The following is a 26,911-nucleotide window of genomic DNA, read 5'->3' as shown; positions in this document are numbered from 1 at the left end:
ACAGAGTGCCAAACAAACCTCTCACAACGCTCTCCGGCGTTAAGGGAGGCACAATACAAGTGAGCAATTCAGTACATTTTCACACAGAAAAATTACTTTCACATGTAGCTAGCCAATCTGGAAAACAGTGAATGCACCCACTAACAAGTTCCTCAGAGTATGCAAAATAGTCTTATATTTTGTTGTACTGAGATCTATTGTCAAAGGATCCACAAACAATATTTACACTTGTTTGTTGCATACATGGTCTCTTGAATATGTATTATTACACTGCTAAACCAAAGCCCAACTGGAATAAGTCTTTATCTTCCCCACACAGGCATTCTTATGTGTGAAGGGGCTAGTAGACAAGTGAGACATTCTGAACATTGCTGATAAGGAAAACAAAAACTCTTCCAACTCTCTCGGCCAGCCACTCTGGAGGGAAGCCTTCTGATCATAAGAACTGTTAGCATCGCCATAATTGGAAAAATCCATGTTTTTCCAGTTTTACTTTTGTTCTGTTCGTTGATACAACTACAAACCATGGACAATAATCAGGGGATGTCATAATTTTCTTAATCTGTAAATATTACTTCAATAATGCAGATATACCCTTGAGAAAACCTATGCGAATTTAGAATTGTTAGATTGAGGATAAAATGTTCATTGTTAATGTTTCACAATTTAGATTTCAGAATATCAAAGTATTGAAAATAAAAAAAAGCATTTCCTTTCATATATTCTTAGATCAAGCCGAGAATGGACATTGGAAATAAACCAATAATATGACTAAACGTGGGTATACAAAAAAAAGAATTTGAAAGGCGTTGCAGCGAAAAGTGGGTACAGCCCCCCTGCTGAAAAGGTTATTACTTTCCCATTATTTAAAAAAAATAAAGCCAACAAACCAAACTCTAAAATACGATGTGAATGGAAAAGATCTCAATTTTACCTGTTCGGGCTTCCTGCTAATAAGTATACTAAGCACTTTACTGAAGAAACTGGCTAGTAAAGGATTTAGCGGAGAATCATTTAAAAGAAAACTGTACAGTTTCAGAAGTAAGGACTCATCTTCTCCCAGTCTATCGTTAATTTGTGAGACGTCAGCTGTAAGCAATTCACAAGATAAGTTTGGATACCTGAAACAAAAAGAAAAATAAATGTGCTGGTTAGCAAAGCAAGCACAACAAAAAACTCTACACAACCAGTCTAATTTCTTTGCTTTTAGACAAAGAAGTCAGAAGGTCCTCAAAATGAGATATTTAAGGCACGCAAAGACAACTCGGGAGATTCACAGAAGAGACGTACCTCGTTGTGAGAATTGTTCCTTTTAAAAAATAAAACACATTATTGCTCTAATATTGCAGCAGATGTTTACTTTTAGACAGGATAACAACTGACATTGCTATAAATGCAGTGAGAAGGGTCTCTATTATGGGGTAAGACCAAACCACATGTTCCAGCAAATGCACACAGATTCCATAAAGAGATGGGATCTGGAGAATCTTGTGTGCCCATGAGAGAGGACAACATGACCATGATTTCTTTTCGATGCAGAACGATCCATAAAATGATGGGTTGAGGTTTCACCAAAATAGCAGTGCATAAGAATAAAACACTTATGGTGACCATGGTTCTCTGCCATTGCTCTCCCCTCTTTCACAACTGGTTTGAAAATTCTGCATAAAGGTGTCGGAACAAGCAGACAAAAAATATAAAAAGCTGTCACTTTAAAAACATGACAGGACTTCACATATGCATCCTTCTGAGACCCATCCCCCGTCAGTGCTCACCAACTACTATTCACAGATGCTTTATGGCAAAGGTATCAGTTGAAAAGAGACTACCTTAAGTTATGAAAAGCAGATCCGAAAGTCTAAATTGTATTTTCACTGTAGCCTTCCAAAGTTTGACTTTGATGAACATTTGGCAGAAATGAAGTGACTGGGTAAGGGAGCATGGGTTACCTATGGTGCCAGGAAGCAAAACCCTCTAGCCGCCGGAGATCCCTCAAGAACCACCCAGTATGGATCTTCCGTTCACACTCTTGAAACTGAGTAGGGGTGAGGGGAAGGTAAGTGCAGGTGGGGGCTGATCACAGGCCAGTCACGGTGGCAGCAGCAGGGGTGCTGTGGTTGATTCCTGTCGGGAGCCGAGGCAGAGGCAAGTACTCCAAAAAGGCACCAGTCACAACTATAGTGGCCCATGAACTTCATTAGGGTGCCGCAGTGGATCATTTGAGAAAGTGTGCTCATCCACCTTGATGTAACAGTACTGTGCAGGGCACTGAGGCTTCCGATCATGCAAGAGGCATCTGGCAAAAGATGCATTAGTTCCAAGGGTCCTACCCTGGCATTAGCAATATTTTCTAGAAAAGCTTGGAGTGGTTAGGAATAACACATGAGAAACCCTGTTTAAGACGACACATTGGTCATTAAAACTAACAATTGTAGTGAGACTGTACAGTCCGCTTCACTCTTAGGAGAGGTGGTCAAGGCCCAGCTTCAACACACAAGCACACAAAGTAGATTACTGAAAATATACTCTATATTTGATGTAGAGCATCAAGCCATTTCTACAATTACAGGTAAAAGTAATACAAAAAAAACCAGTAAGACTTCTCTAGGGGGTGATTAAAGAGAACATTTCTCAATCATAATTAATGGGCCAAAAATAAAACTCTGCCCCCAGTTATATGATTAAAAACAGACCAAGTATTACCAAAGTCACATGGGAGCTATAGCGAAGACAATCCTCAGGCTGCAGATGAATGACCCCACTCCACCAGAGGCAATCCAGACTCTGGTGTGATGACCAGAGACTGCAGAGGAGACCTACAATACTGGATGCAAATGTTGGAGTCACAAAATCTTGGAAGAAAGGCTGCAAAAGAAGGCCCTAGACAATGAAGTAAGACAGCAATGACATACTTGCCACCCAACAAGACCCAAAGGTGTGGAAATAAATATTGTGAAGGTTAATGGTTCAAGTGTGAAAAGGTGAGCCAAAAGAAGAGGTTTTCTTCATATCATGGTATCTTCCAGACAGGTGGGTCTGCAAATGAAGTTCCTGAAGATGGATTGAACCAGCAATTTGGTTGTGATACAAGGACCCAAAGGAGACTACCCTCACGTTTACGGACCAAATAACAGCAGTCCCAAGTTACACCAATGCAGACCATTCCGGATAGGTCAGAGTGCATGCCTGTCGAGACAACGGACTAATGGACACAGGAGGTTCATTGTGAAAACAGCTGCAGATGTCCAATCTTTTAATCTGTCAATCCACTGACTTCTCTGGAGCCCCCAGCATACCAGTTTATGGATTTTGGGGTGAGGCATTTTCAACCTTACTCATTTGCTTTACACATCTCATTTGGGTTGAACAGGGTAGTTCCCATGTCTCCCACTACAGGGATAGCTTCTGCAATTTCTTTGATGTTTATTTTATTGTAGCACAAGCCACATTAAGTAGAGTGCTGGAAGGACACTGCCCAGTTTTCCTTTACCTTTAGGTCACTTGTATCTACCCTTTCTGAACAGGCTGGTGGAAGTGAACAGATTTTCATTTTCTTTTAGGGTGCACTCATCCACTAGTGTTTTTACTAAGATAAAATGTCTGGATAGCCACTGCCAGTTTAAATGGTGCGGATCCTTACTATTGTGAGGGTTGGGGTTTCCCCCAATTTTAATATATGATATGAGAGGGTCGAGAGCCATTATTGAATTCACCAACTGGAACCAAGAGTCCAAAAGGCAATGGATGCTGCAAGGGAAAGCTAAAAGGAATGCAGGCGAGTGTCAAGCATTGCCATAGCTAGCCCTAGGGAATCTCTGGATATTAATCTGTGATAGGGGTACTACACTGGGTGTGCTCCACCCATAGACTGGTGGGCCTAACCAGGCTTGTGTCCTGCATTGCCATGCTGGAATCAGGGAATTCAGTAACATTGTTGGAGCCTCCCAGGGGCTGACCATCCAACAGAAAGATACTGCTGCCTGCTTGGACACCATTGTCACGCCTGGATGCCTGGCGCTTGTAGATTACTCAGTGGTGGGACAGGAACCTGTTTGCTGCTGTTCGCAGGGAAATGGGGCCTCCTTGGAGTAGGATTTCTACTGCCTGCAAAATTGAAGCCTGCCTGTCCCTGAATAGGATAACCCTGCCAACTCACTTCTCCTGTAGCATCCTTCAAGACATCTACCTTCTGAGTCTCAGTGGTAATCTTTCACCGTCACCCTGCCCGTCCAGCTAGTGGACCCCTGAAACCGTGCCTTCTTGGGAGATTTGAACCACTGCTAGCCAGAACCAAACATATTACAAAAAACTACCTCTGCACCTGCAACCACTGACCACCTGCAACTGGACCAAGGATGAGAAGTTGGCCCTAGCTACCTCTACTTTCCTTGGGGTTGTTTTTCTGGAAATCAGAGATTGGCGGCCTGCTGACCAATCTTGGTTATCCCTGCCCCAATCCTGTAGGGATTCAGTGGGTGTACAGTCATATTCGTAGAGCTACCTTTAGCTGACCACTGGCGGTAGAGATCTGTTAGGAATGCCTCCCTGGGGACAGCTCGTCGTCTAGGAATTGGGAGTGGCATCTTTTAGGTAAAACTGACTTAAACTATTAGTAATACAAATGTTCTACCGAAGAACTAAGGCACCTTTGGGCCAGCTTCGAGCCATTGCATTTCATAAGTTCAAACTGGTCAAGTAATAGGAATGGGCAGTTGAAACATTGCATTCCATTTGGTGTAATAATGCGGAGTGCTTGAAGAACTGGTGGCTGTGGATATAGTAGGGATTGTACTTGTACATAGCTTGTTAAATAATTAATGACTGAACTTGTGTAACTATTTATCCGCACAACTTTTACTTGAAACAGTGGTTCATAAGATGTACTTTAAACTGTCTATAAGGCTAAGTAGTGTGAAATCCCTTGTGGGTTACCTACTTGCGTGTGTATGCATTACAAACATAGCGTATATGTAGTGTGAAGTATCCCATCCCAGTTTTATTAATTCACGTGTGCTTTTATTAATAAAAAGTCTACTTATGTATCCGTGTGAACATTCAATTACTTATCAACTTTATTTGATGTCAGCTACACCCGCCACCAAACCCCGGATATCTGACGTTTATGTCTTACTGCTAGAGCCTAAACTATACAGAATTTAGTTGGACCAAAGTGTGAACCTTGCCCGTCAAATAGGTTAGCTTGCCAGGAGCCCACATCAGTTTTGGTTCAGAAAAACTCTCGAAAAATAAATAAATAAAAAAGGACTCCTTCATAGCACACACTTTTAAATGGAAGCAGCCACATTGTTGAGGTTCCAGTAGAGCAGCAGGTGCTCCCAATTCTGTTTCACTGTTGCACAAGGTCCAAAGGCTACAACAATAGGTACTGTGGCTGTAGAGGAGTCTTATTTAGCTGTTTCTGGCATATTAGGCAAAGAAAGAACCTTTAGCAGGACACATTTGGACCAAAAGTGAGGTCAGGGTTCTCAGCTGTAAAATAGGTCCACACTAGCAAAGATCCTCCAACATATTTTCACCTGCTCTAAAAAGGTTTCTGGATGGCTTACTGTATATTCACTGTTATACTTACAGACCACAGCCCTCCAAATACAGTCACTGCACCATTCAAAGTTATAGTGGCCTTTCAATCAGGGAAGGCCATTCACACTCCTACTGCGCTGGAGCAGACAATTGAAATTAAGCCATCTGGCAGATTCTCAACCATCTCAAACTGGATTTCATGCACAGTAAGAGGCCTTTGTGAGTGGTTCCCACCATGAAAAAAAAACAATGACCACCACCTATGAAATGGCTATTGTCAAAGGTCCTTAAAAACGCTATGTTGTAATCTGGCTCCTTTACAGGTAGCAGATAACCACCAGAGCAAAGATGTTTACACTGTGGTGCAACCAAGTAAAACATACACAGCTGCTAACAGGCTGCATCTCTGACCCACTTTCTCAGTCAAGAAACTCACGCAGTGACAAAACTTCCCTTTGAGAGTAACCTTGCTCCGATAGCTATATGGGCTGAGAGGGAGTTGCAGAGCTTTAGAAATTCAGAAGAAGTCTGCGCTGACAAAAATAAATCCGAACACCAAACATATCAGGGGGCTGCCTCATTCAGCAAAAATTATGTTCTGACCTCATGCTTGGGCTCCCCCATTAGATAGAAGTGGGCAAAAGGAGAATCACAGTTGGTCTGATCACCAAGGGAAACCAGCGACAGTGTGGGCAGACCTCAGATATTAGGTGGCGAGGTGCTGTGCCTTCCGGTTTCACCAATTGTGCCAGTGATATGGGGCATAGTAGTGGCCTGTTCCATTAATTGTCTGATCAGAGGTGGATGGGAGCAGATGCCCTACACGTATGAAGTTCTGCCCTGGAACTGGCATTGAAGGACTCCATTCAATGGAAGACTTCTGGTTGCTGAAATGTATTTGCAACACTTCGTGCGAATCCGTTGGATTGGGGTTTGCTCTGTGGAGGATCCCACAGGTGCTGTTGTATGCCATGGGAGAGGGAGCAGTGACTGAATAGGCTGGTCCAGTCAATCTGCTGGGGTGCCCACAGGTTTCCCCCAGTGTACTGCTGTAGGTTCAGAATCCAAAGATGCTATTAAGAGCAATCTACCATCCCTGTATTTAGGATGGGGCCGAACAATCAAGGTCAAACCCAAGAGAAGAGTAGACAAAAACACAGGACTGCACTGGATTTAAAGTAAAATGTCCGCACAGAGAGAGAAATGAAAACACGTTCTCTCATTCCCAGCAAATTATATGAGTATGTGATCCTATTTTCCCAGTGACTCAGTTTCCCATGTGGCTCGCAATGTTGTGGTTCTGTATAGCGATCTGAAACTGCAGTATTTCATTATTCCTACTGCTACCTTGCTCAACCCAACCACATCTATCTGTAAAACCTACCAGTTTATTTAAAAAGTTGGTTCTTTTTATCTTACCACATGCAAACAATTCACATATGGTATTACAGCTTGGCCACCAACAGGTCTATGAGTGTAACAAACATTGATTTGACATTCAACATAAAAAGGACCCAAGTCCTTTGGGTGATTCAAGAGGGACTCCCAGCAGCCCCCATGTTCTTGCATAATTTAATTGCATAATTAAAAGTAACTCACCCTGAGTTACCAGGGTAATCCAGACATTCACCTCTTGCTCATTGCTCTTAGAGAGGCACAGCTACCACCCTACTGATGAGGCCCAACCAGGCCGAAACACGCGTCTGCGGTTGCTGTTGGTACTCTTGTTCAGAGGAGAATTGCCTAGTATTTTGGTGCTGGACTGCTCCAAGGCAGGACAAAGATAAAAGCCTGAAAGTCCTGTTGCAGTATATTTACTGACGAACTGATCCCTAATTCTTTACAAAGTACATTTTTATACGATCATGAATAGTCAAGGCAAAGGATGTGTCAAGTAAAGACACAGGTTTAAATCACCAAAGAGGTCTGGCTTAACGACTGGTATCAATTAATACTAAGTGCCATGGAAGAATGATCAAATATGTTCATTAGACGGGCACAAAATCAATTAAGTAGTCAAGTTGTTATCAGTCACATGCCAATACGTGATGACATGTTTACTGTGAAGTAGTATTCAATCAATAGAATGACGTTTCCACCATACATCCAAATTAAGCTCATACATGCCTACAGTTATCACACAAGCACCCTTAATAGTATTCTAGAGTCAGTGCCAGTACTATCTAAGCTAACATCCAATATTGTACTCCTGTTCCAACCCCAAATTATTACAGTCTCGAGGGTAGGACCAATGTGTATTCAGAATATGTTGGTAAAGATCCAGATCTAGATTCAGCTCTATGTTAGCAAACAATACTTCCAAGTTACCTAATCTTTCCATGCACTATGTTGCATTTTCTGCTACCACTATAAAATGAATATTGTTGTGATGGGATTGAAATTCCTGATTGTCAAACCTAGTTCTTATTTGTTTTAAGTCATTAGTTAGGCTAGCAACTGAAGCTTTTAGTTTTTCTACTCAGCCCTCTGCAGCACTAACTCTGTTCTCTGTCTTTTTCCAGTTCCTCACTGAGAGTTGATAATGGCTGCAAAGTCATCAAGCATTGAGTTAATGGATGTAAAGCTACTTTACATTTTGAGGATGTGCTGCATATCCAGTGACAACAGCTGTGTGTGTTGCAGCTCCTCCCCGACCGATTAACCAGAACCCTCTCTCAACCTTTAGATACTTGGTGTAGGTGCACATGGAAAAGGCAGTAGCTTGATACTCAAGCTTGTCAGATGCCAGTCTCAATAGTTTATTCCTTTAGAAGCGCTTTATCAGGCTTCGGGTACAACCACTTACACCAGAAACGCAGAATGTTCTGCATTCCTGGGCATTATCTGTCAGACAAAGGGGTAGATGGGAGACACTGGTCCTACTCTACATCTCCAGCCAGAAAGACATTCAATCAAGGTAGCATCTCGCTGTCAGACACACACAGCCAAAAGGTAACAAGCTCTCTGGCAGCCCCCCCCACCATATTCCACCAAGCGGGAAAATAAAGCACAACACCAACACTGGCAACGTTGGAGGTACACCGCCCGCAAACTTCAACGAGGAGGATCGAGTCACTTGAACATTCAAAAGCAGCCGTTAGCTGAAGCCAGCAGAAATCCCTCCAAACAGTGTCGGCATCACTGGGGAGGTATTGTCAAATAAAGGCATTAAAACTAGAAGGAAAACTGAATGCAAAAGGGCCCCATCAGGTCTGTCTCACTGCAGAGTAACTAGGCTCGCTCGGCGGAGAAATGTGATACACACAATCCCTGGTCTTATTGTTCAATGTAAATGTATTTGTCGCCAAAGTTTGATTAGTACATGTGCGTCTATTTAGACATTGGAGGTCGCTCTCGAAGCCTACTATTCACGGATAAAAGTAGAAACGCTGCATCACTAGTTTGTAATATGCTGGGATTCAACTCCGAAGCACAAAGATGGAGGACTAACCTAAGGATGGTAACTGAAGCTCTGCACCAGCCTTTCCCTACCCTGCTGAAAAGAATAAACCTCCCAAGACCAGCTGGCACCGACTGCAGTGCTGCCACATTGATCGGATGGGATTACTCTGAACCATATAGCTACAAGGCATGTTGTGCTCCCCTGAAGCTCTTCACAACACTGTTGCAGTGCACTCCATCCTCGGGAGAGCATATTTGGGCTCAGCCGACTAAATCTTTGACCCTCGTTCCATCCCGTCAGATGTGGGCTCTGCGGTGGATCAGCCTATCCAGCATTGATTCACAACATAACCAGCTGTAGAGCCAGAATGTCACTCTGCCACCTGAGCAATGTCACAGCAATTTCAAAATGTGTATTTTATTTTAACACCAATAGATTAAAAACAATTGTACAAACACAATCAATGCAAACAATGTGGACAAGCGATAGAACAGTGCAAACATAATGGTTGAGATAGTTGTATCAACAAACATTCAATGACAGATTAGAGGAGAGAAAGAAAGAAAGGAAAAAAGGGATAGATAAATCAATCCCAGTATAACATGTTGTATTAGTTCCACGTATAATAACCGCACAACAGATTACTATTGTAGAATCAGCAATGCAACCAAATCATATTCCTGAGACATTGCAAGAAGCATTTAAATAACACATCAGTTAACCATAAGACATTCAGGAACAGATACCAAACATCAAATTGACCAGATTCTCCTCTGCATTTAAAAATTGCCCACTCATACGTGGACACGGTCAACAGTTCCTCCGCCGTCATAAATGGAGAAGCAGTTGGAGGATTTCCACGCACGTAGGATCATTTCTTTTTTTTTAGCAAGCATGCAGCTTAATAGCCACATTTGCTTAGGGAATGACAGGTCTTCTAATTGGGTAATATCCCCAAGAATCAGAAGGGAAGCCATTTTAGGGATTGACCACTCCAGCACTAGGCCCATCCTCTCACATACCCCTTCCCATAAGTCTCTTGTTTTCGTGCAAAACCAAAGTGGCTCAAAGTACCCCCTAATTGATTGCATTTCCAGCATTGGTCATTTTCTGAAAGGTGTCAAACAATTGTCCTGGTGTCCAATAAGCCCTAAAAATTAGTTCAATCTGGCAGCACCTCTGCCAGCAATCAGGGCCAATCTCTTGACCCAATTCATCAGCCCATAAATTATCAAGTTCAGAGATCCCTTTACAAATGGCTACAAGGACATTTGTCCACCGGTCTGGTGCAGCCTCTACCATACACACAAATGCCTCATTGTGAATGTGAGATACTCTAAGAAATTTGGCAAATTCATACCACTGTGCTTCAATGGGAGTTGCATCTTCCACAAAGCAAGACTAGGATGCTTACCATCCCACAGAAACTTGTGCATTAATGTATCAAGTTCCTTGTATATCCGTTTTGGCATTTTCAGTGGCAGCATGCACAGGACATAGTTGACTCTTGGTGCCATGTTCATTCTGATGCAATTTACCTTGCCCCACAGTGAAAGTTTTAGAAGCGACCATCGGTCAATATCAATTCTGCGATTCGCTAATAAGTAATCAAAGCTGATCTTTGGCAATGATTTCACCTTAGGGCGAATCCAAACTCCAAAGTGCTTTATCCTTTCAGGACACCAAGTAAAGTCCATGTTGTCAAACATATGACGCATGCATGACCTGGTGATTGGAAGCACCTCCAACTTGCTCCAATTTACCTTGTATCCGGAGAAAGACCCGGATGCCATCCATCAGATCGGACATACTTGACTCAGGGTCACGAACAACCACCAGCAGATCATCTGCATAAAGCCAGAGCTTGCAGAAATTTTCCACACTTCCAAGTTCACAAATGTTTCCATTGGCCCTCAGTATTATAGCCAGCGGTTCCGTTGCTAGAATGAACAACAAAAGGAATGACGAACAAAGGAGAGATTGGGCATCCTTGTCTTGTCCCCCTATTCAGTTCAAATGACTCAAACAAGCCTTTAAGTGAACACACTGGCAGTGGGGCTCGCGTACAGTAGCCTCACTAAACCTAGGAAATCGGTCCAAATCCCATCACCTTCAGGCTTTCGAATAGGTACGGCTATTCAATCCTATCAAAAGCCTTCTCTGCATCGAGTGCGATTGCCGCCACAGGAGCCACCATCTTACTACCTTCATTGATGGTAAAAAATAGCGTCTGCATGTTATCTGCCACAGATCTTCCCATTACAAATCCAACTGGATTCTCATGTACTCAGTGCTCCAGATAATATTTTGAGGTGGGAGTATTTTACGCATGATTTTTCAAATTAGAGTGTAAATGCAATTTCAAGAGTAAAAATGAGTTTTCTCCTCTGCAAGAGAGTAAAACTTATCCAACACACACACCCAATGCATACGTAAAATCAGACCCATAAACCAAAAGCGCTGTAGATCAAAGTTGTCTGGCTTGTGCAGAGCCTTTCACTCCACATGCAAACGGCACATCTCGTCTGGGCACATAGTAACAGCACATCACTCCACTTGATAATGGCATTTATCCTCCCTGAACATGATAGCTATGCATCTCCTCTTGACACACACTAACGAGTACGCCACGCACTCTGTGCACATGGTAAAGGCACATCTACTTTTAGCATGTGCTGTTAGCATTTGAAGACCAAATTTGTGTCATTTGCATGTGTAAATTGCACCTTTACACTGTGCGCATGCTAACAGCACATCTCTATGCATATGCTAATGGCAGACATTGTTTTCACATATTGATAGAACAGGTTCTGTTTAGCAAGCCTGATATTTGTACACGTTGACAGGACATAACTCTACCCATAGTGACCTCCAATCTCTTCTCGGCGCATGCTATTGGCACATCTCTTCTCGTCTGCTAATGGTGCATCTTCTCTGCGCACATACTAGTGGGACAACTCTGTACGTGTGTGATAACAGAGCACATATGGACATAGATGTGCATGCTAACGACATGCCTTCTACGCACATGCTAATGGGACGTATCCTCTCTGCACATGCTAACTGCACATCCCATCCCTGCACGTACTAACTGCACATCCTGTGTAGAGGCGGGATGTGCAGTTAGCATGTGCAAACTCCACATCCTGTCTATGCAGATGCTAACAGCACATCTTGGCTCTACATGCTAACGGTTCATCTCGGCTCTGCATGCTAATTGCCCTTCTGTTTCATAGCACGTGCAAATGACACATCTTTACTAAGTACGCACTATGGGGACATTTCTTCTCTGTGAGTAATAACGTAGAAACTACTCTGCCCATGCTATAACAGCACATCACCTCTCTGCCAGTCTTAACGGCAGGGCTCCCTTCTGCACAGGCTAAAAGGTTGCATCCAAAGAAAGGGTGGAAAGCTACTTGGCAGGAGGGTGGCCTGCATGTCCCAAGTTCCAATTACGTGACGCAGCCTTTCATGGGTGTGGCGCAGAGGGAAGACCGCAGAGGAGTCGCTTCTTTCTTACAAGAAATGCAATAATGAAGAATGACCGTTCACACAAGTTACTATCAGTGCTGGAAATTGACAAAATGTACTGGGGCCAAATGTACCAGATTTTCCCCCTCCCCTTTCCTTATTCAGCCATGACTCGAACATGTCCTTGCCAGCCCCCACCACAATGCCCAACAGTGCTCCCCTGGCATTCTGCTCTGTTTTGCTGTAATAAATGAAGTACCATTCGAAATGGGATAATAACTGTTAACACAGTGCTTAAAAGCAGAAGGAATTTGGCTAAAATCGCTATGTAATAACACATACTCTCTTTCGACCTGTTATTGGCATAGCCTCCTTACACATGCAGCAGCACATCTCTATGCACAAGCTAACTGAGCTTCTCTTTTCTGCATGCGCCAGTGGCACATGGCCTCCCTGCATGTGCTATTGACAAATCTATTCAGTTCAGGCTAATGGAACCGTTCATTCCTGCACGGGGTAATGGTCCATTCCTCGTGGTATAGCCCAACAGCAAGCGCACTTCTTAGCACAGCCAGCATAACTTTATAAATTATACATTACAAAGCAGGTTTACAACAGGCAGCAAGTAAAGGAATAATTGCAGATGTGTTTGCTCCCACCCCATTATTTCAGCACTTTGAGGGGAGAGGTGGGGGTGGCTGGTGGCTTGTGAGAGTAAGCCAACCTACCTGACACCTCTCCCATGCAGGGGCACAACAAAACCTACATTTCGGGGACAGAGCGGGAATTAAGTCGTGATGGGAGGGGCCACTTCAGAAAATAGGCAGGGCAAACTTGGAGGCTCTGCCCCCACTGTTCTAACCAACTCCTCTCATGGTCTGGTGTGGGGAACTATTGAATAGTATATTTTAAAGCACAATATGCAGAGAGGTGATGAAAGACTTTCTTGAAAGTATCAGCTTTAAAGTTTTACTGTGTTCAAGTACATTTTTCTGAGCACACACAGTAAAACTTTAACACCGCCAGTTTGGGGGAAAGACTTCCCTCACCTCTCTGCCTATCAAAATGCAAGCGTGCACATCCAGGGGTGCACCTAGGCTAAAGTGTAGGCTGGGGCTAACCCTTCAAATGTTGGGAGTGTCACTAACTTCAGAGACTGTGGAGCAATGGCAAACTTACTTGTGTAGGGGCATCTAACTTCATTACTCATTGTAATAAGTATATTGTAGTGCAGCTTCAATGTTACAATCAGTTAACTGCTCTCTCCTTTGAGTTTGAAACACCAACTTCTTGCAGAACCTGAAGGTCCTAGAAAGTGTGAAAATGGCAGATGGTGTGCAATGAAAGACTCAATATCCTAGCATAACAGGGCATTGCAGAGTGTGGGCAGTACTCTGGATGGCCCAAGTACCTTCAGTAGCTGGGAACAACAGGGGAGAAAAAATGTAATGTTGGTTCTACCACAGTCCGCTATACTAGAATCTCTGGTGCACTGAATGGCTGGTGACAGTATGTCTGCCTGTAAATTCCAGTGTTACAAGAATGGGAGAGGGCCAGTGCAGCAAGAATGCAATTCTATGCAGCAGTATTGGAGCCACTAGCAGAGGAGCACCAGTATACACCAATGTGTCCCTACACTTATTAAAACTGTCATTTTGTAATGGTGTAAACGTATATGCACTCATTTTGTAATTGAAGTCAGAATGAGATTATATTATTTGCCCAGCATCACACACTTCTGCTAAACAGCGAAGATTTTAACCCGCTCTTTCAATTTGGGCATGGCCATCTTCTTCCGCGCTTTACTTGGAACAAAACTTAGTTTTGGGTGTCAAGACCTATAATAATAATGTCCTATAGAGTTTACTTGCATAGTAAAGCATCATAACATGTAAATCCTAATGGCAGCATTGTGTGCCAAAATAATATCACTGTACCTTATTTAACACATCCTGCATGGAAAACTAGAAGATGCAAAAGGCAAAACATACTGTATTTACCCACTTCATTTTCAGCGCTTTAAAATCACCCCAAAAAAAACGTTTGCCATAAACTCACTTAGGTTTGGAGATTTGTCACAAACTTCCAGCGTGTTATGTATGGTTATTAAAGAATATTCAACTTAGGACATCAAAGCAAACTTTACTTTTTATCATATCAAACTATTAGATGTTATGGGTATGAACACATTGTAAAAGGGTGCATGCTTTATTGTGTTGCTCGCTTAGCTATCACAGATTTGGTCTTTCAGTTGGAAATTCACCATCATGTGTAAGAAAGGCTATACTGCTGACAAAAGAAACGCTACAGTGCCATCTAGTGGTGGAAAGTATGTTTAATCAAAGCGTACATGGTACCCAGTAGAAAATTAAATAATGTGTATTTGCCATAAATACATGCGTAAAAAGGCTCATTATGCACATTATCTGCAGGGCTGCATGTACTAATAAAGGCACAACTGTCTCCAATCTTTTTGTTAACAACTTACAATCAGTATTAATCAGACTAATTGGTCTATAATTCGCACACCTTGTAGGCGACTTGTCCTTCAACAAGACAGTCACCAGGGCAGGTCTCGTGGAGGTTGGTAATATCTCTCTCTCAAATGATGCAGAGTATACATCACGCAGCAGTTGAAGTGCACTTTCAGGTAGAATCCGAGAGAATTCAGCCGGGAAACCATCCACATCATGGTGTCTTGTTACCCCTTAGTCCTGAGATTGCAGAACTGAAGTCTTCCACAGAGACTGGGGGCTTCTAATGCTGCAGCAAGATCTTCCAACAGCCGTGGCATTCGAGTCTGATTTAGATAAGAAGAAATTGTCGCAGGCTCACATCTGGTTTCAGATTCATATAAATGTTCATAAAACTCTGTACTACATATTAATGTCATTGTGAGCTAGTATTAGGATATCAGAGTTCTCACTTCCGTAACTGTCTGCCCGCTTTCTGCAACATTCAACCTGTGTGCCAGCAGCCTCCTAGCTTTTTCTGTTTTCAAAGTAATCTTACTTCTGAACAATGCATAATCTGACCTGTCAGAAAGGATCTTGTTCAGTTCATATATCTTCTTTCTAAGCTCTGATCGCACGCCTTGGTTTCGACTAGTACATAGCGCTTTTTAAGAATCTTTGCTTCCTTTGAAAGCCTCTATCTCCTCTCGCTTTTTCCTAAATCGTTCAGTCTTTGATATCAGAAATCCCTGCATATAGCATTTCAACGACTCCCAAACAGAATAAATGGAGACTTCATGGGTTTTGTTTATTTCAATGAAACAGTCAAGTTCTTGTACAACCTCGTCCTTTAACTGTTCGTTCTGCGAGACAGACATTCGCCCGCCACAAGAAAGTCTTGGCATATAACGCAGTGAGAGGCGCATCGACACCGGTGCATGGTCAGTAATTCCAATAAAACCAATGTCCGAGTCATAGCAACTTGGGTCACATGTCCATAAATTAGGAAGAAACATATTCTAGAGTAAACATCATGGCTCAGAGTGAAAGCTATAGTCCCTTTCCGTTGGATGGTCCAGGCACCATATGTTTGATAGGTGAAGCTTGTCAATCAAATTGTTCATTGACAGTTAACTCCTCATTGGCATCCTATAACTGGCTCATTACACAAACAAATCTCAGGTAATTTATTCATCATGTTTTACAATTTTATTTTTAACAAATGTGCAACTCCTCCCTATCTTGCCCTCCTACCAAACTAAACCCTTGTGTATTTTCTACCCCAAGGTTGCGCTGATGGTCCGCTTATCTAGGGTGAGGGCATAGGTAAAGAAACTTGCCCTATCACTTGTCTTCACAGTTACTAAAATGTACTTAAAAGGCACAAGTCAAAATAGCTAGAACATGCGTCGTCTGCTTTACAAATGAAATAACTCAACTTTGTTTTCTTTGTAAAGCAGATATTTAAGAAATCTGCTAAAATTGTTATCAATCTATGTGTGTTTTGCCACAAAATCACAACAAAGTTCTGAGATACCTCGGTATTCTACCCAACACACTACACCAGAATCCTAATTGTTTGACTCTTTTTGTAGTGTTTATGGAGTACATTTCCATCCTTTCTATTGCTAGAGAAGGGATAATTTGGCAACCTTTTACCATACTAAAGGTTGATTTCTTTTTTGGCAAAGGTCGGATCAGGCCTACTGGTTTCAGTGGTCTGTGTTTAGTTTTGCCACTTTCTTCAGGGCCAATTTTACAGCGCTGTGTAGTGTGCTGTTCCACAATTGCTTGTATCAGACTTTTTTGTTGTTAGAGTACCCCACCTGCAAATAGAAGAAACGGGATACAGGGTATTGGGAAAAGACGCATCATTTTTGTTTAGTATAAGCTTCGGTGTCTGTTCTTCTCTTAATGACACTCGAGATTGCAATAGGGTGCGGTAATTCTTACCCTCATCTAATCAATCCCAATTTGTTCTGTCCATGAGGACGGGCAGCTGTGATTTGCTTCTACTCCGACTCCTTGATTAGAGCGTTACAAAATACCTAGGGTATTCAAAGAAACTATGAGTCGCTAGGTTGCTGGCAGCGGGCTATCGTCTCACTTTGTTATTTTATTGTTATGACATATTTAGTGCTTCATTAGATGGGTCGTGTTGTACGAGCACGACTACTTATATATCTACCAGGTAGGGATTACAGCGGGAGTGTGTTGTAAACAAAAGACTTGCTGGTTGGTTACACCGCGGCTACTTTATCACTTTGCTTACCCTACGGTTTCAGCCTGCGAGGGTTCTCCCTTCCTCGTTTGGAGTGTTCTGCTGCGCGAGCTGCATTCTGTTTCCGATGGCCCGCCCCACATTCTCCCCCCCCCTCTCAAGATGACAGAATCCACATTGGCGTCTTGAATGTGTTGTGCCAGTTCATGAAAAAATAGGGGATCATCAGGGTTGGGGGCATACATGCAGCATATTAAAATTACTGTACGCTGTATCTTGACCTTTACAGATTCAAGCCTACGCTACAAGTCCAAATTACTGGAGAGGACTTCCAAAGGCATGTTCTTCTTGCACAATATGGATACCCCTCTCTTGATTTGAATGTAGCTAAATATGTCTGTCCCACCCAACTTTGTCTAAGTTCACCAGCTTCTGCATCCTTGAGGGGTTTTGTGAAACATGGATACATCACAAGACAGATTTCAAGCAGGATAAAAACTTTGCACGTTTAACTGGCTATTTAAACCATTAACATTCCATGGAAAGAAATTCAAGTGGTCCAATGTTGTGGTTTTCAGAGATGACATGTTTGCAAAACCAACCAATGGGGCAAAAAAAAAAAGTTTAAAAAAAAAGAAAACCTAGATAGGGCACTGTTGAACAGGAAAGGCTTGGTAGCAATGATGACTAGTTGATGAACCACCAAAAGGCAAAGCAACAATGCAAGAAACAAGTAAAAGCAAATCAATGTAAAAAGCATTTGAAACATGTACCCAACAGTTAACACATACTATAGTTGTATCAGAGTTTTGCACATTAGAGCAATTCTATTTGGCTAGTGACACCAGGTAAATCCGCACTCCTCAATTTTAACCATTTCAAAGTGCATTTAACCTGTTACTGCCCTCCATAGTTGCCTCGCGGTTTAGTATTATTGTGCGAACATAAACTTTAGCATAAACTTCAGATTAGTCGCATCATCACATATAGGCACATATAACCAATTCATCACACAAATCAGGAGCCAACTGCAATTCTATATCTCCTAGATGACTACTCTCCAGTTGGTATATTTCATCAATTATGGACGTGCTCTCCACCCAGTGCGACATGAGGTGTACTCTTAAGGGGCGTTAATACATATTTAACGTTCCCAATATCCACCTTGTTAAATAAACAAAGGAGAGCTTGCCAGCAATATTGCTACATCCAGTGCACCAACCTAGTACCTACAATGCGAAGACCAAAGGGAGCAGGTATAGCAGCACAGGGAGTCACAAAATAAGTCATATGTCTCAAAACAAATGTGCTGTTGTAGCCCCAGAACACAATATTTCCTTTGGCCAGTCTAATGCTGTTAGCAAGAGCCAGCATTAAGTAACATAGTATGCACACATCTATAAGAGACACCTCATCTGTTCAGGCAAGGTAGTATCGGGGAGCATATTCCAAGAACATGTTGTCCCAATGAACAATTATGTAACCTGCACAGGGTAGGCACAATGAGGCGTATTCAAATACATAGAAGAGGTATCCAAAATGAGCCCCTCATTAAGGTCAAAGTCTTACCCACATGTAGAAACGCGACCCGGCACGATGATGCAGCGCACATTGTGTACTCCAGGTCTCAGCCCGGAAGTAGAAACTATGTGACTTCAGCTAAATTAGCCCATTCGGAAGCCCACCTTGGTGCCTCCCCAAACTGGAAGCGCACACACTTGGGAGCCACGGCATACTTCCGCATACAACAGATACACTGCTGGCACATTCACAGACAAGCAGGTAAGAGTAATTACCTGTAGTGGTCACAGGGTTCAGCGCTAGTGAGACACGCTGCAGCCTGAGTGCAACATGGTAATCAGATTGCACAGCACGCCACGCTCTGGAACCCCAGTGGCGGGAGGAGGGAGTGGAGGAAGATCCGTTCAAACTGGTCACCAATTTAACCCACAAGTGTGCAATAAAAGCCATTAATACATCCTCGAAAAAACAGAAAAAAAGTTAATATTAATAAGTGAAACTGAAAGTTTGCCATATGTCAAATGGCTCCAATGATTGAGCAGTACATTCAAAGTTAAGAGATCAGCTCATAGGTGAAACGGGACATCCACAAAGCCAGTCACAAGCCTGTGCAGAGTACCGTGTGATCCTCATACCTTCAGATAGATGTATTTTCAATTATGCGGGTTTCATGAGGCAGACCTTGATTCAACACTCTTGCCAGAGGTTTAGCCTCACTTAAAGGCTCTCCTTTTGGCTGCCACGTCCTTTGGGAAGTCGAGATATAATTGAACCACATTGCCACGCCAGGTCAGTGAACCCATGTGCCTTTACCTCTGCAGGATGGTTTAACTGAAGTCTTAATAAAAGTAATAATTTGTCTTGCTTGCCAGTTCCCATCTTGCCAGCCCTAAACACCATATCTATATCGCTTTTCTGTAGTTCACCATCATGCAGGCAGTCCTTGAAAGATGAGATCAACCGTGTTGACATCCGGCGTCTCAGGTATCCCCAGAAGACTTGGGTTGTTATTCCTGGCTGGTATTTCAACTTGCATATTCCTCAAGTGTAACCTGGATATCTCCCATTTTAGATCTCTATAGACTCCATAACTACCGGCGGCCTCCCCCTCCAAGTTTGAAGTTTTCGCCTCTACCTCAGTTACCAGTCTTTCCAGGGTGTGGACCTTCCAGACAGGTCAGAGAGAGTAGCCTTAACATCCACCACATCATTAGTAACTTGTTTCAGGAGGGTAAAAAAAAATCAGAGGTGCTGGGCGCATCATCACTGCCATATAAGTCTTCCAGGAGCTGTTTGGGTTTTTTGGATCAAGGGTTGTCTAGGGTTTCAATCTTTTTGTAGGAGATTGTGGTATGTTTCAAGAGGGCCCAATGGGTTAGCCAGGGTGGTGGGCTATTGCTGCTTTGGTGTACAATCTCCAATTCTATGGGGTCCAGTATACTCTAAGGGGCTTGGTTCAGTTTGCCAGGCACTAGGGTTTTCATATGCAGGTCCTGCTAATCTAGTTTTGAACTGACAGATTTAGATTACAGAGACTGTGCCTCATTTTTGGGGGTCTTCTACACCTACTGGTCTTGGATTCATTCTTCCGGCATTGGTGGAACTCCAATGCAGACCTCTACCCATATGGCTTTGAACCACAGCATTTCTAGATGTCGACATCCAGGCTCCATTCCGCAATCTTTAAATTAGTGAACTGACAAGTCAAAGTTGACTGGACTTCAGTGGGGTTCAGTCACCCTCTTCAAGGGGGGAGTAGGGCAGGGGGAGGGGTCCAGTTGCAGATCCTGTACCTTCATATTTAAACAAACATTGACTCATTAAAAGGAAGTGTGAACCCCTCAGCTAATTGCAGCTTTAATCTAAAAGGAACCAACTAGTGCAGTTAAGCAGATTTGTTTCTGCAGAGACCCAGAAGGTTAATTTGGATTACGCAAGGCTTTATACATTACTGTTGGGTCAACCTTTCCAAAAACCATCAAAAACATGTATGTTCTGTTAATAAGCCTGTATACCATAACCCTCACCACCAATTATCTTTTGCACAGCATTTCAAATAAAGATTACATTTTAATAATTCCCTTACTGTGAGTCTATTGAAACTGTTTATCTTTCAACGATCTGCTCCTTAAAATAAGTTTGCCTTTGAGTCAGGAAAACACCCTGCAAGCCAGGTACGCTGATATATTGGAGTCCTAGATCTAGGAATTAAGAAAAGATCTCCTTGCGCAAGGTGATCAGGTTTATTAGAGGATACCATGGGACACGTATTCTCTCAATCAGCATACCGACTCTAATCAGAAAAGCTGAAGAAATACTGTAAAGGAGACTTTGTGGCAGAGCAGGGTACTGGTCCCAGTTGTTCAGTCACCAGCAAGAAATTGTAAGCCGGGACATCATTCTTGGACATTTCTACACTACCTGAGGGATAACCTTTAGGCCCTCATCAGTATTAGGCAATATGCAGTATTTAGTCCCGGGAGGATAGCCCAGTGGCAACGTGCTTGCCTTGGAAGCAAGACGACACGGAGCAACACAGGTTCGAGCCCCGGGTCCGCGCTTAGAAACCTCTGGGTATTAAGCGCATTATAAATAACCTATCATGGACAGCTGTGGAGCGACTGCAAATGCTGGCATGCTGAGAACTGGTGGGACTTGGTGCAGTGCAACTGGCAGGTTTCACTGTAGGTGATGCTTCAGTGCTGCATGGTGAAGACAATGTCCAGAAGTGGCAACTCAAGTAGAAGAGTGACCACATTACTTCTGGGTTTCCTCTTGGTTGTTGGTTAAACTTTTTTACTTTAAGCAGCCACAGATCTGTGTTGCAGGTGTGCTTAGTGCCCGATGCTGGACTACTGCGCCAGTGTAGGAATGGTTCAGCAAGGATTTTGTTGGCAGAGGGAATTTTAAACAGCTTGTGACTGGTTGGTTCTGATGTGTTTAGGGAGAAGGAGCCTTTGGTCCCTTTCATGTAATGGAAGGGATGATGTGGCCAGTAATAGGGTGGTATGGTCAGTAATAGGAGGGAGCTCAAACAGTCTTCGTGGGTTGCAGGTTCAGACAGGGTCTAGTCATGATCTGTCTTGGGGTTGCCATGGTCTTCCTTTCTTTGGGCTTATTCGGGGCACCCTTGGTAAGGGTGCAGATCCTCCTCTTGTAAAGGGTTGTGAGAAGGCGGGCTTCCACGTCTCAATCACTGGGTTGCATCCATCTCAATATTCTGGTGCCCATCCAATCATTGGCCAGCTACATTGGATTTTCAGGGGCTACCAGCCAGGATTCTTTTCCTGAACTGTCAAGCAAGGCTTCATTCCTAGACACTAGTCACACAACCAATCATCTCCTATACAGGAAGATGTAGTTCTTGTGATATCTCTCTCTCTCTCTCTATATATTCATTCAGTAAAAAAACGTTATTAAAAAGGGACGTTTTGGTTAAGTTGCGCTACTAAAAACCTATTAAATTCACTAAAAAAAAATAAAATATATAAGGTTGTTACTGGGACATTATGGTTCAACGTAAAACCGAAACCCTCTTGAAATTCGCCAGTTATGGTAAACTAAGCAACCATAACTCGCACCACCACTGTGCACTGCTAAGACTAACACCCAGGACATCAAACATGACTTCACATGTCTGGCTCCCCCTTTTTTCCTTTACCGACATATCTAGGCCACATGGTTTTCTTCAGTAACAGTCAGGAATTAAAAATTGAAAAGGTACTATATTTGTAGACTTATCCTTCAAGTATGTTCTTACAGTAATTCCCTTACGGTCCAGTAAAATCATGTGAAACATGCATAGGGTAACAGAGCAATCATTTCTCTGCATAAAGGTAATCAGTTAGGTTATGAACACGTTCTGCTACTACTGCTGCTTTTTTCCTTACTTCAATTTCCTTGTATATACTCATATTTGTATGTGTTGTTGTCTCTGTGTTTTGTCTGTAATAATGCAATTATGTAGTAAGTGGATTTTATTAGCTACTTCTTACATGTTTCACTGTACGCAAAACTAATAAAGCAGTTCTCATTATTCAACAAGTCAAGATTATGAATAGTGCACCTTCATCATGTATGCTACACAGAAGAGCTATGTTTCTGCATGAGTAGCTTAGTATACTGGATAGAACTTCGTAATGGAATGGTTTTTGTATCAATGCATTGCTTATTGCACTAATTACTCATGATATGTATTCCAATGACCCTTGACACTTTTTTGTCCACATTATAATAAGAATCCCTTGTACAGACTTTTCATGAAAAGTAAATGCACATGTGATGTCACCAGTGATGTTATCAATGACATTTGTGATGTCACGTTTGATGTCCTGGGTGTTAGTCTTAGCAGTGCACAGTGGTGGTGGTGCGAGTTACGGTTGCTTAGCTTACCATAACTTGCGAATTTCAAAGGATTTTCGGTTTTAAGTTGAACCATAACGTCCCGGTAACAAAGTTTTTTTACTGAACTTGATAGGTTTTAAGTAGCGCAACTTACCTATAACGTCCCTTTAACAAAGTTTTTTTACTAAAGGTCATTGGTTTCTAGTAGTGGCATGTAACCATAATGTAAAGTGACATCTGACTTCATTGCACATCTTGCGGAGAATGCCACATGACCAGAACCGGGGTTGGAGGGAGGCGACCGGCCGGGGCGCCGTGCCCCCCAGGGTACCATTAGCCCCCACCACGCCAGCTCAGGGGACTCTGAAGGGATCCCTGAAGCTGGCTTAGCATCAGAAGGCGCAGCAAGGGGGGGCGCATTCAATGTCAATCGGGTGCCAAGCACCCGATCAACACCAAATGCACCCCTCCGTTAGCCCCATGCCAGCTCAGGGGAGTCTTTCAATGGCTCCCCCGAGCTGGCATAGTGGCGGCAGGCACCTCATTGTTGGTCAATGTTGCCGCGGCAGTGGAGCGCATTCAGGAACAATAGAATTACCTCGTTGCAGGAGTGAGGAGGTTTAAAAAAAATAAAAAATACACGTTGACCAGCGGCACGCGGGGAGCGTGGGGCGCCAATTCGCCCAGGGCGCTGCTGCCCCTAAGACGGGCCCAGCACATGACCATATACTGGCGCACAGCACGGTGACGTGTCTGAGAATCCGTACACACTAAGATCTATCCCGCATGGACAGTGTGGAAGTACATGTTTTACTGATGTAGGAACTGCCACCTTGAACATTTCCCTTGCACAGCTCCAACACCTAGTGAGCCATTGACAATGTAGCACACAGTACATACTTTTAGCAAAAATACTATTTATCTGAAAACGACATGAGCTAAGGCCATCCCTCCTCCCCAAGAAACAGCAGCACTGCTGTAATGAAGGAGCATGAGAAAGACTGCCCCTACCTTAGAAAGAACACACACACAACATTTTCCCTCTCCCACGTACCCCCCCATATTACTTTTTGGTGCCTCTTTGCTCATTTCCGTCCGCAACTGTCCTCCTTAGCTGTCCTTCCAAAAAAAAAAATAATAAAAAAAAAAATAAGCCATCCGTAAACAAATTAAATGTTCCTGTAAGAACCACCTTTCACAGTTTAAGAATAGTAAATAAATAAAATCGCATACAAAATAAAATCCTTTTCCAACATGGCCACCATAGAAAGGAAAGGCAGTTCCATACATGGCCCCTCTTTGCTTTCCATGGCAGCCGACACTTGTGTAATACGAACACTCCCACATCTAGTCACATAATCAACCCTAAATGATATTGTACACTTTTTTGTAGGACGTTCCTGTCCAGCATAGCCAAACGCACCCATAAGCACCTACGTACCGTGACGCAGAACCTGAAAATGAACAAACAGCGACGTACAACGTAGCACGTTACATTTTGAAATAATAAAGTGGTGTTTAAAAGAAAATATTAACATTTTAGAATTTGTAAAGTAATTTATTTTAACAAACTGTCTGAGACCATCGGACTATTCCCATTTTCAGTCAAGTTGTAACTTTGTTTCTTCGGTCGTCATCGGAAATGTTAATCGTGAGGTACACTTTGATCTTTTCGCATACAGAAAGTATTTGCTTTCGATAAAGCAACCGCCTCGGTCGCACAGCGGTTTCCAAGACGTCGGCATGAACTTCGGCCTACACGACCATAAAAGATGTTATGTTACTCCTAATGGCCACTCCAGAGTATGGACAAATGGGGGCGGCCCTGTCGTCCCACAAAACAGTTACGGTTAGGCAGCCCGTCACAAGTACATACAGCTGGCGTCCAAAGAGGCCATCACTTGGCATCTGGAATCCATGGCAATCACAGTACGACACAATGTAGCTGTTTGGAAAACTTAACGGAAAATACGTATCAATACCCAGCCTTTAGCAAACAATGTCAAAAAAGAAAAAAAAACGTGGAAACCTACACAAATCGATGTGATCATATATGACATTTTAAAAAAAAAATAATAGCGTTGAACATGGGTGAACCTAATGATAGCCTACAAACGCCGCGAATATGCACTCTCCATAAGTAAAAAGAAAAAAAAAAATGCTAACTACACAGAAAGATAGTACCTCAGTTACATTGCCAAAATTATTGTTCTGGTAATAAAAAATGTAACCTCGTTCCAGTGTAGAGTCGTCAGAACTAAACTTAGACGATATTTACGTCTCCATTTTCTTCCTTAAACCCAGACAGCCATGGACTTGCAGCAAAGAATCTTCTTCAACTGATATTACATGGGTCTTACAAACGTTTTGAATACATAACCTTTTCAAATGGTATTTTTTCCAAACTTTCACTCCCTGCATTCTTAATTTTTCCTTTCGCTCAAGGTCAAAAAACAATTGACCCTTATGGGTTCAGTCGGATGCGTGGGCCTACTGAGCTCGCAACCAAAAAAGCAAACCAAGTGACCTTCACGCAGAATGAAAATACATTCTGACTTTGCAACAACATATCTGAATGCATGCATGAGAACTTCTACTCCCATAAACTTGCAGAACCGCTGTTACCATCGAACAGTGCAGGCGGCTGCCTCAGATTTCAAACTCTAGGACACCATTCTGACTGCAATATTATTTCAAGTACATTGTAACACAGACGCAGTAAATCTTCGCCTATACTTAGTGGACAGTATATTGAGCAGCAACTTTCAATTTACCGTAGGACTTTGGTGACAAGTAAACACCAATTTTTGGACTTCCTGCTGCCACATACCATCCCAGCCATATTAACTCTCACCTTCCGAAAAAGTATTTCATAAGGTTAAAAAGCGCAATGGTGGGTTGTTTTATATGTGTTAGCGGCGGTGTCCGCGTACAGCAAAACCCGAATGAAAGATGACGGACGCCGTTCAACATCCAATTAATGACAGCGCCACGTGTCCGCGAACATGACGCTACTGACTAGCCAAGGGGGACCTTGTCCGCGGAGCGAACAGGGAAGTGTGTCCGCAGAGCAGACATAGATATCACTAATTTTGAGACATACTTTTTGGACGTTTTCAAGAAAACTACTGGATGGATTAGCACCAGATTTACAAAAGCATGCTTTCGGAACCAAGTTCCTGATCCTGCCGCCAATTTGGTGAAAATCCATCCAGCGGTTTGCGCTGTAGACGAGAGCAAAGTTTTTCCCCCATTCAGTCTATGGGAAAAAAAGACGTTTTGGGACCCCCCTATAACTTTCCCCTCCCTGGGCCAAACATCACCAAACTTTGCAAAAAAAGTCAGTGGCCCATATACTTTTTTTTGCAAAGGTTGGTGTGGATTCGTCCAGGGGGAGCAGAGTTATAAGCCGCCCAAAAAGTGCTCTTCCTATGGAAACAGCAACGTAAACATAACTACATGGCCACTACTGTGGCCGTGTAATATATTTAACAGCATACATATTTTTATTTATTATTTTTGGATTTGTATAGCGCACTACAACCCATGGGCAACAAGGCGCTGTAAGAAGATGAAAGTAGGCTTGCTTCGGGGTTACTGGTGAGCGGCCCCAGTTAGATACAATTGCTTAGTTACAGAGAGTCCATAGACCCAACACAGGTTACATTTCACAGTACAGTACATGGTATGAGAACAACAGAGGGCACGAAGCACATAACAGGTTGGAAGGGGAGGCAGTCATACAAAGAGGGCGGTTTTTAGTGCCTTACGGAAGGCTGCATGAGATTCGATCAATCTGATTTGGGCTAGGAGGGTGTTCCAATATGTCGTTGCCATGGTTGGGAAGCTGGAGCCACCGGCTCGTACTCTGCGTGTAGGAGGGACAATGATGCGATTGGCATAAGCAGTCCTGGACGGCCTAGAGGATGTTTGTCTGATGATCCTTTGAGCAAG

General features: G+C 42.9%; 1 protein-coding gene across 10 annotated transcripts in view; it reads right to left on the bottom strand.

Annotated features, from left to right (window-relative positions):
• PPP6R3 (protein phosphatase 6 regulatory subunit 3) overlaps positions 1 to 26,911 on the bottom strand; it is a 2,530,957-nt gene that overhangs the window by 2,149,521 nt on the left and 354,525 nt on the right. For 9 of the 10 annotated variants that reach the window (XM_069624109.1, XM_069624112.1, XM_069624106.1 and 6 more), the window contains one exon: positions 935 to 1,121. In XM_069624109.1, coding sequence (XP_069480210.1) covers positions 935 to 1,121 — 187 coding nt within the window. Of the gene's footprint in view, positions 1 to 934; positions 1,122 to 18,888; positions 19,073 to 26,911 lie in introns of all 10 variants that reach the window. The other variant, XM_069624114.1, reaches the window with a different exon arrangement.

The sequence above is a fragment of the Ambystoma mexicanum genome, chromosome 11, assembly GCF_040938575.1.
Source record: "Ambystoma mexicanum isolate Mex_15411 chromosome 11, UKY_AmexF1_1, whole genome shotgun sequence".
Taxonomy (NCBI): domain Eukaryota; kingdom Metazoa; phylum Chordata; class Amphibia; order Caudata; family Ambystomatidae; genus Ambystoma; species Ambystoma mexicanum.
Note: the sequence above shows the minus strand (reverse complement) of the source record. Positions and strands in the feature narration are given on the sequence as shown.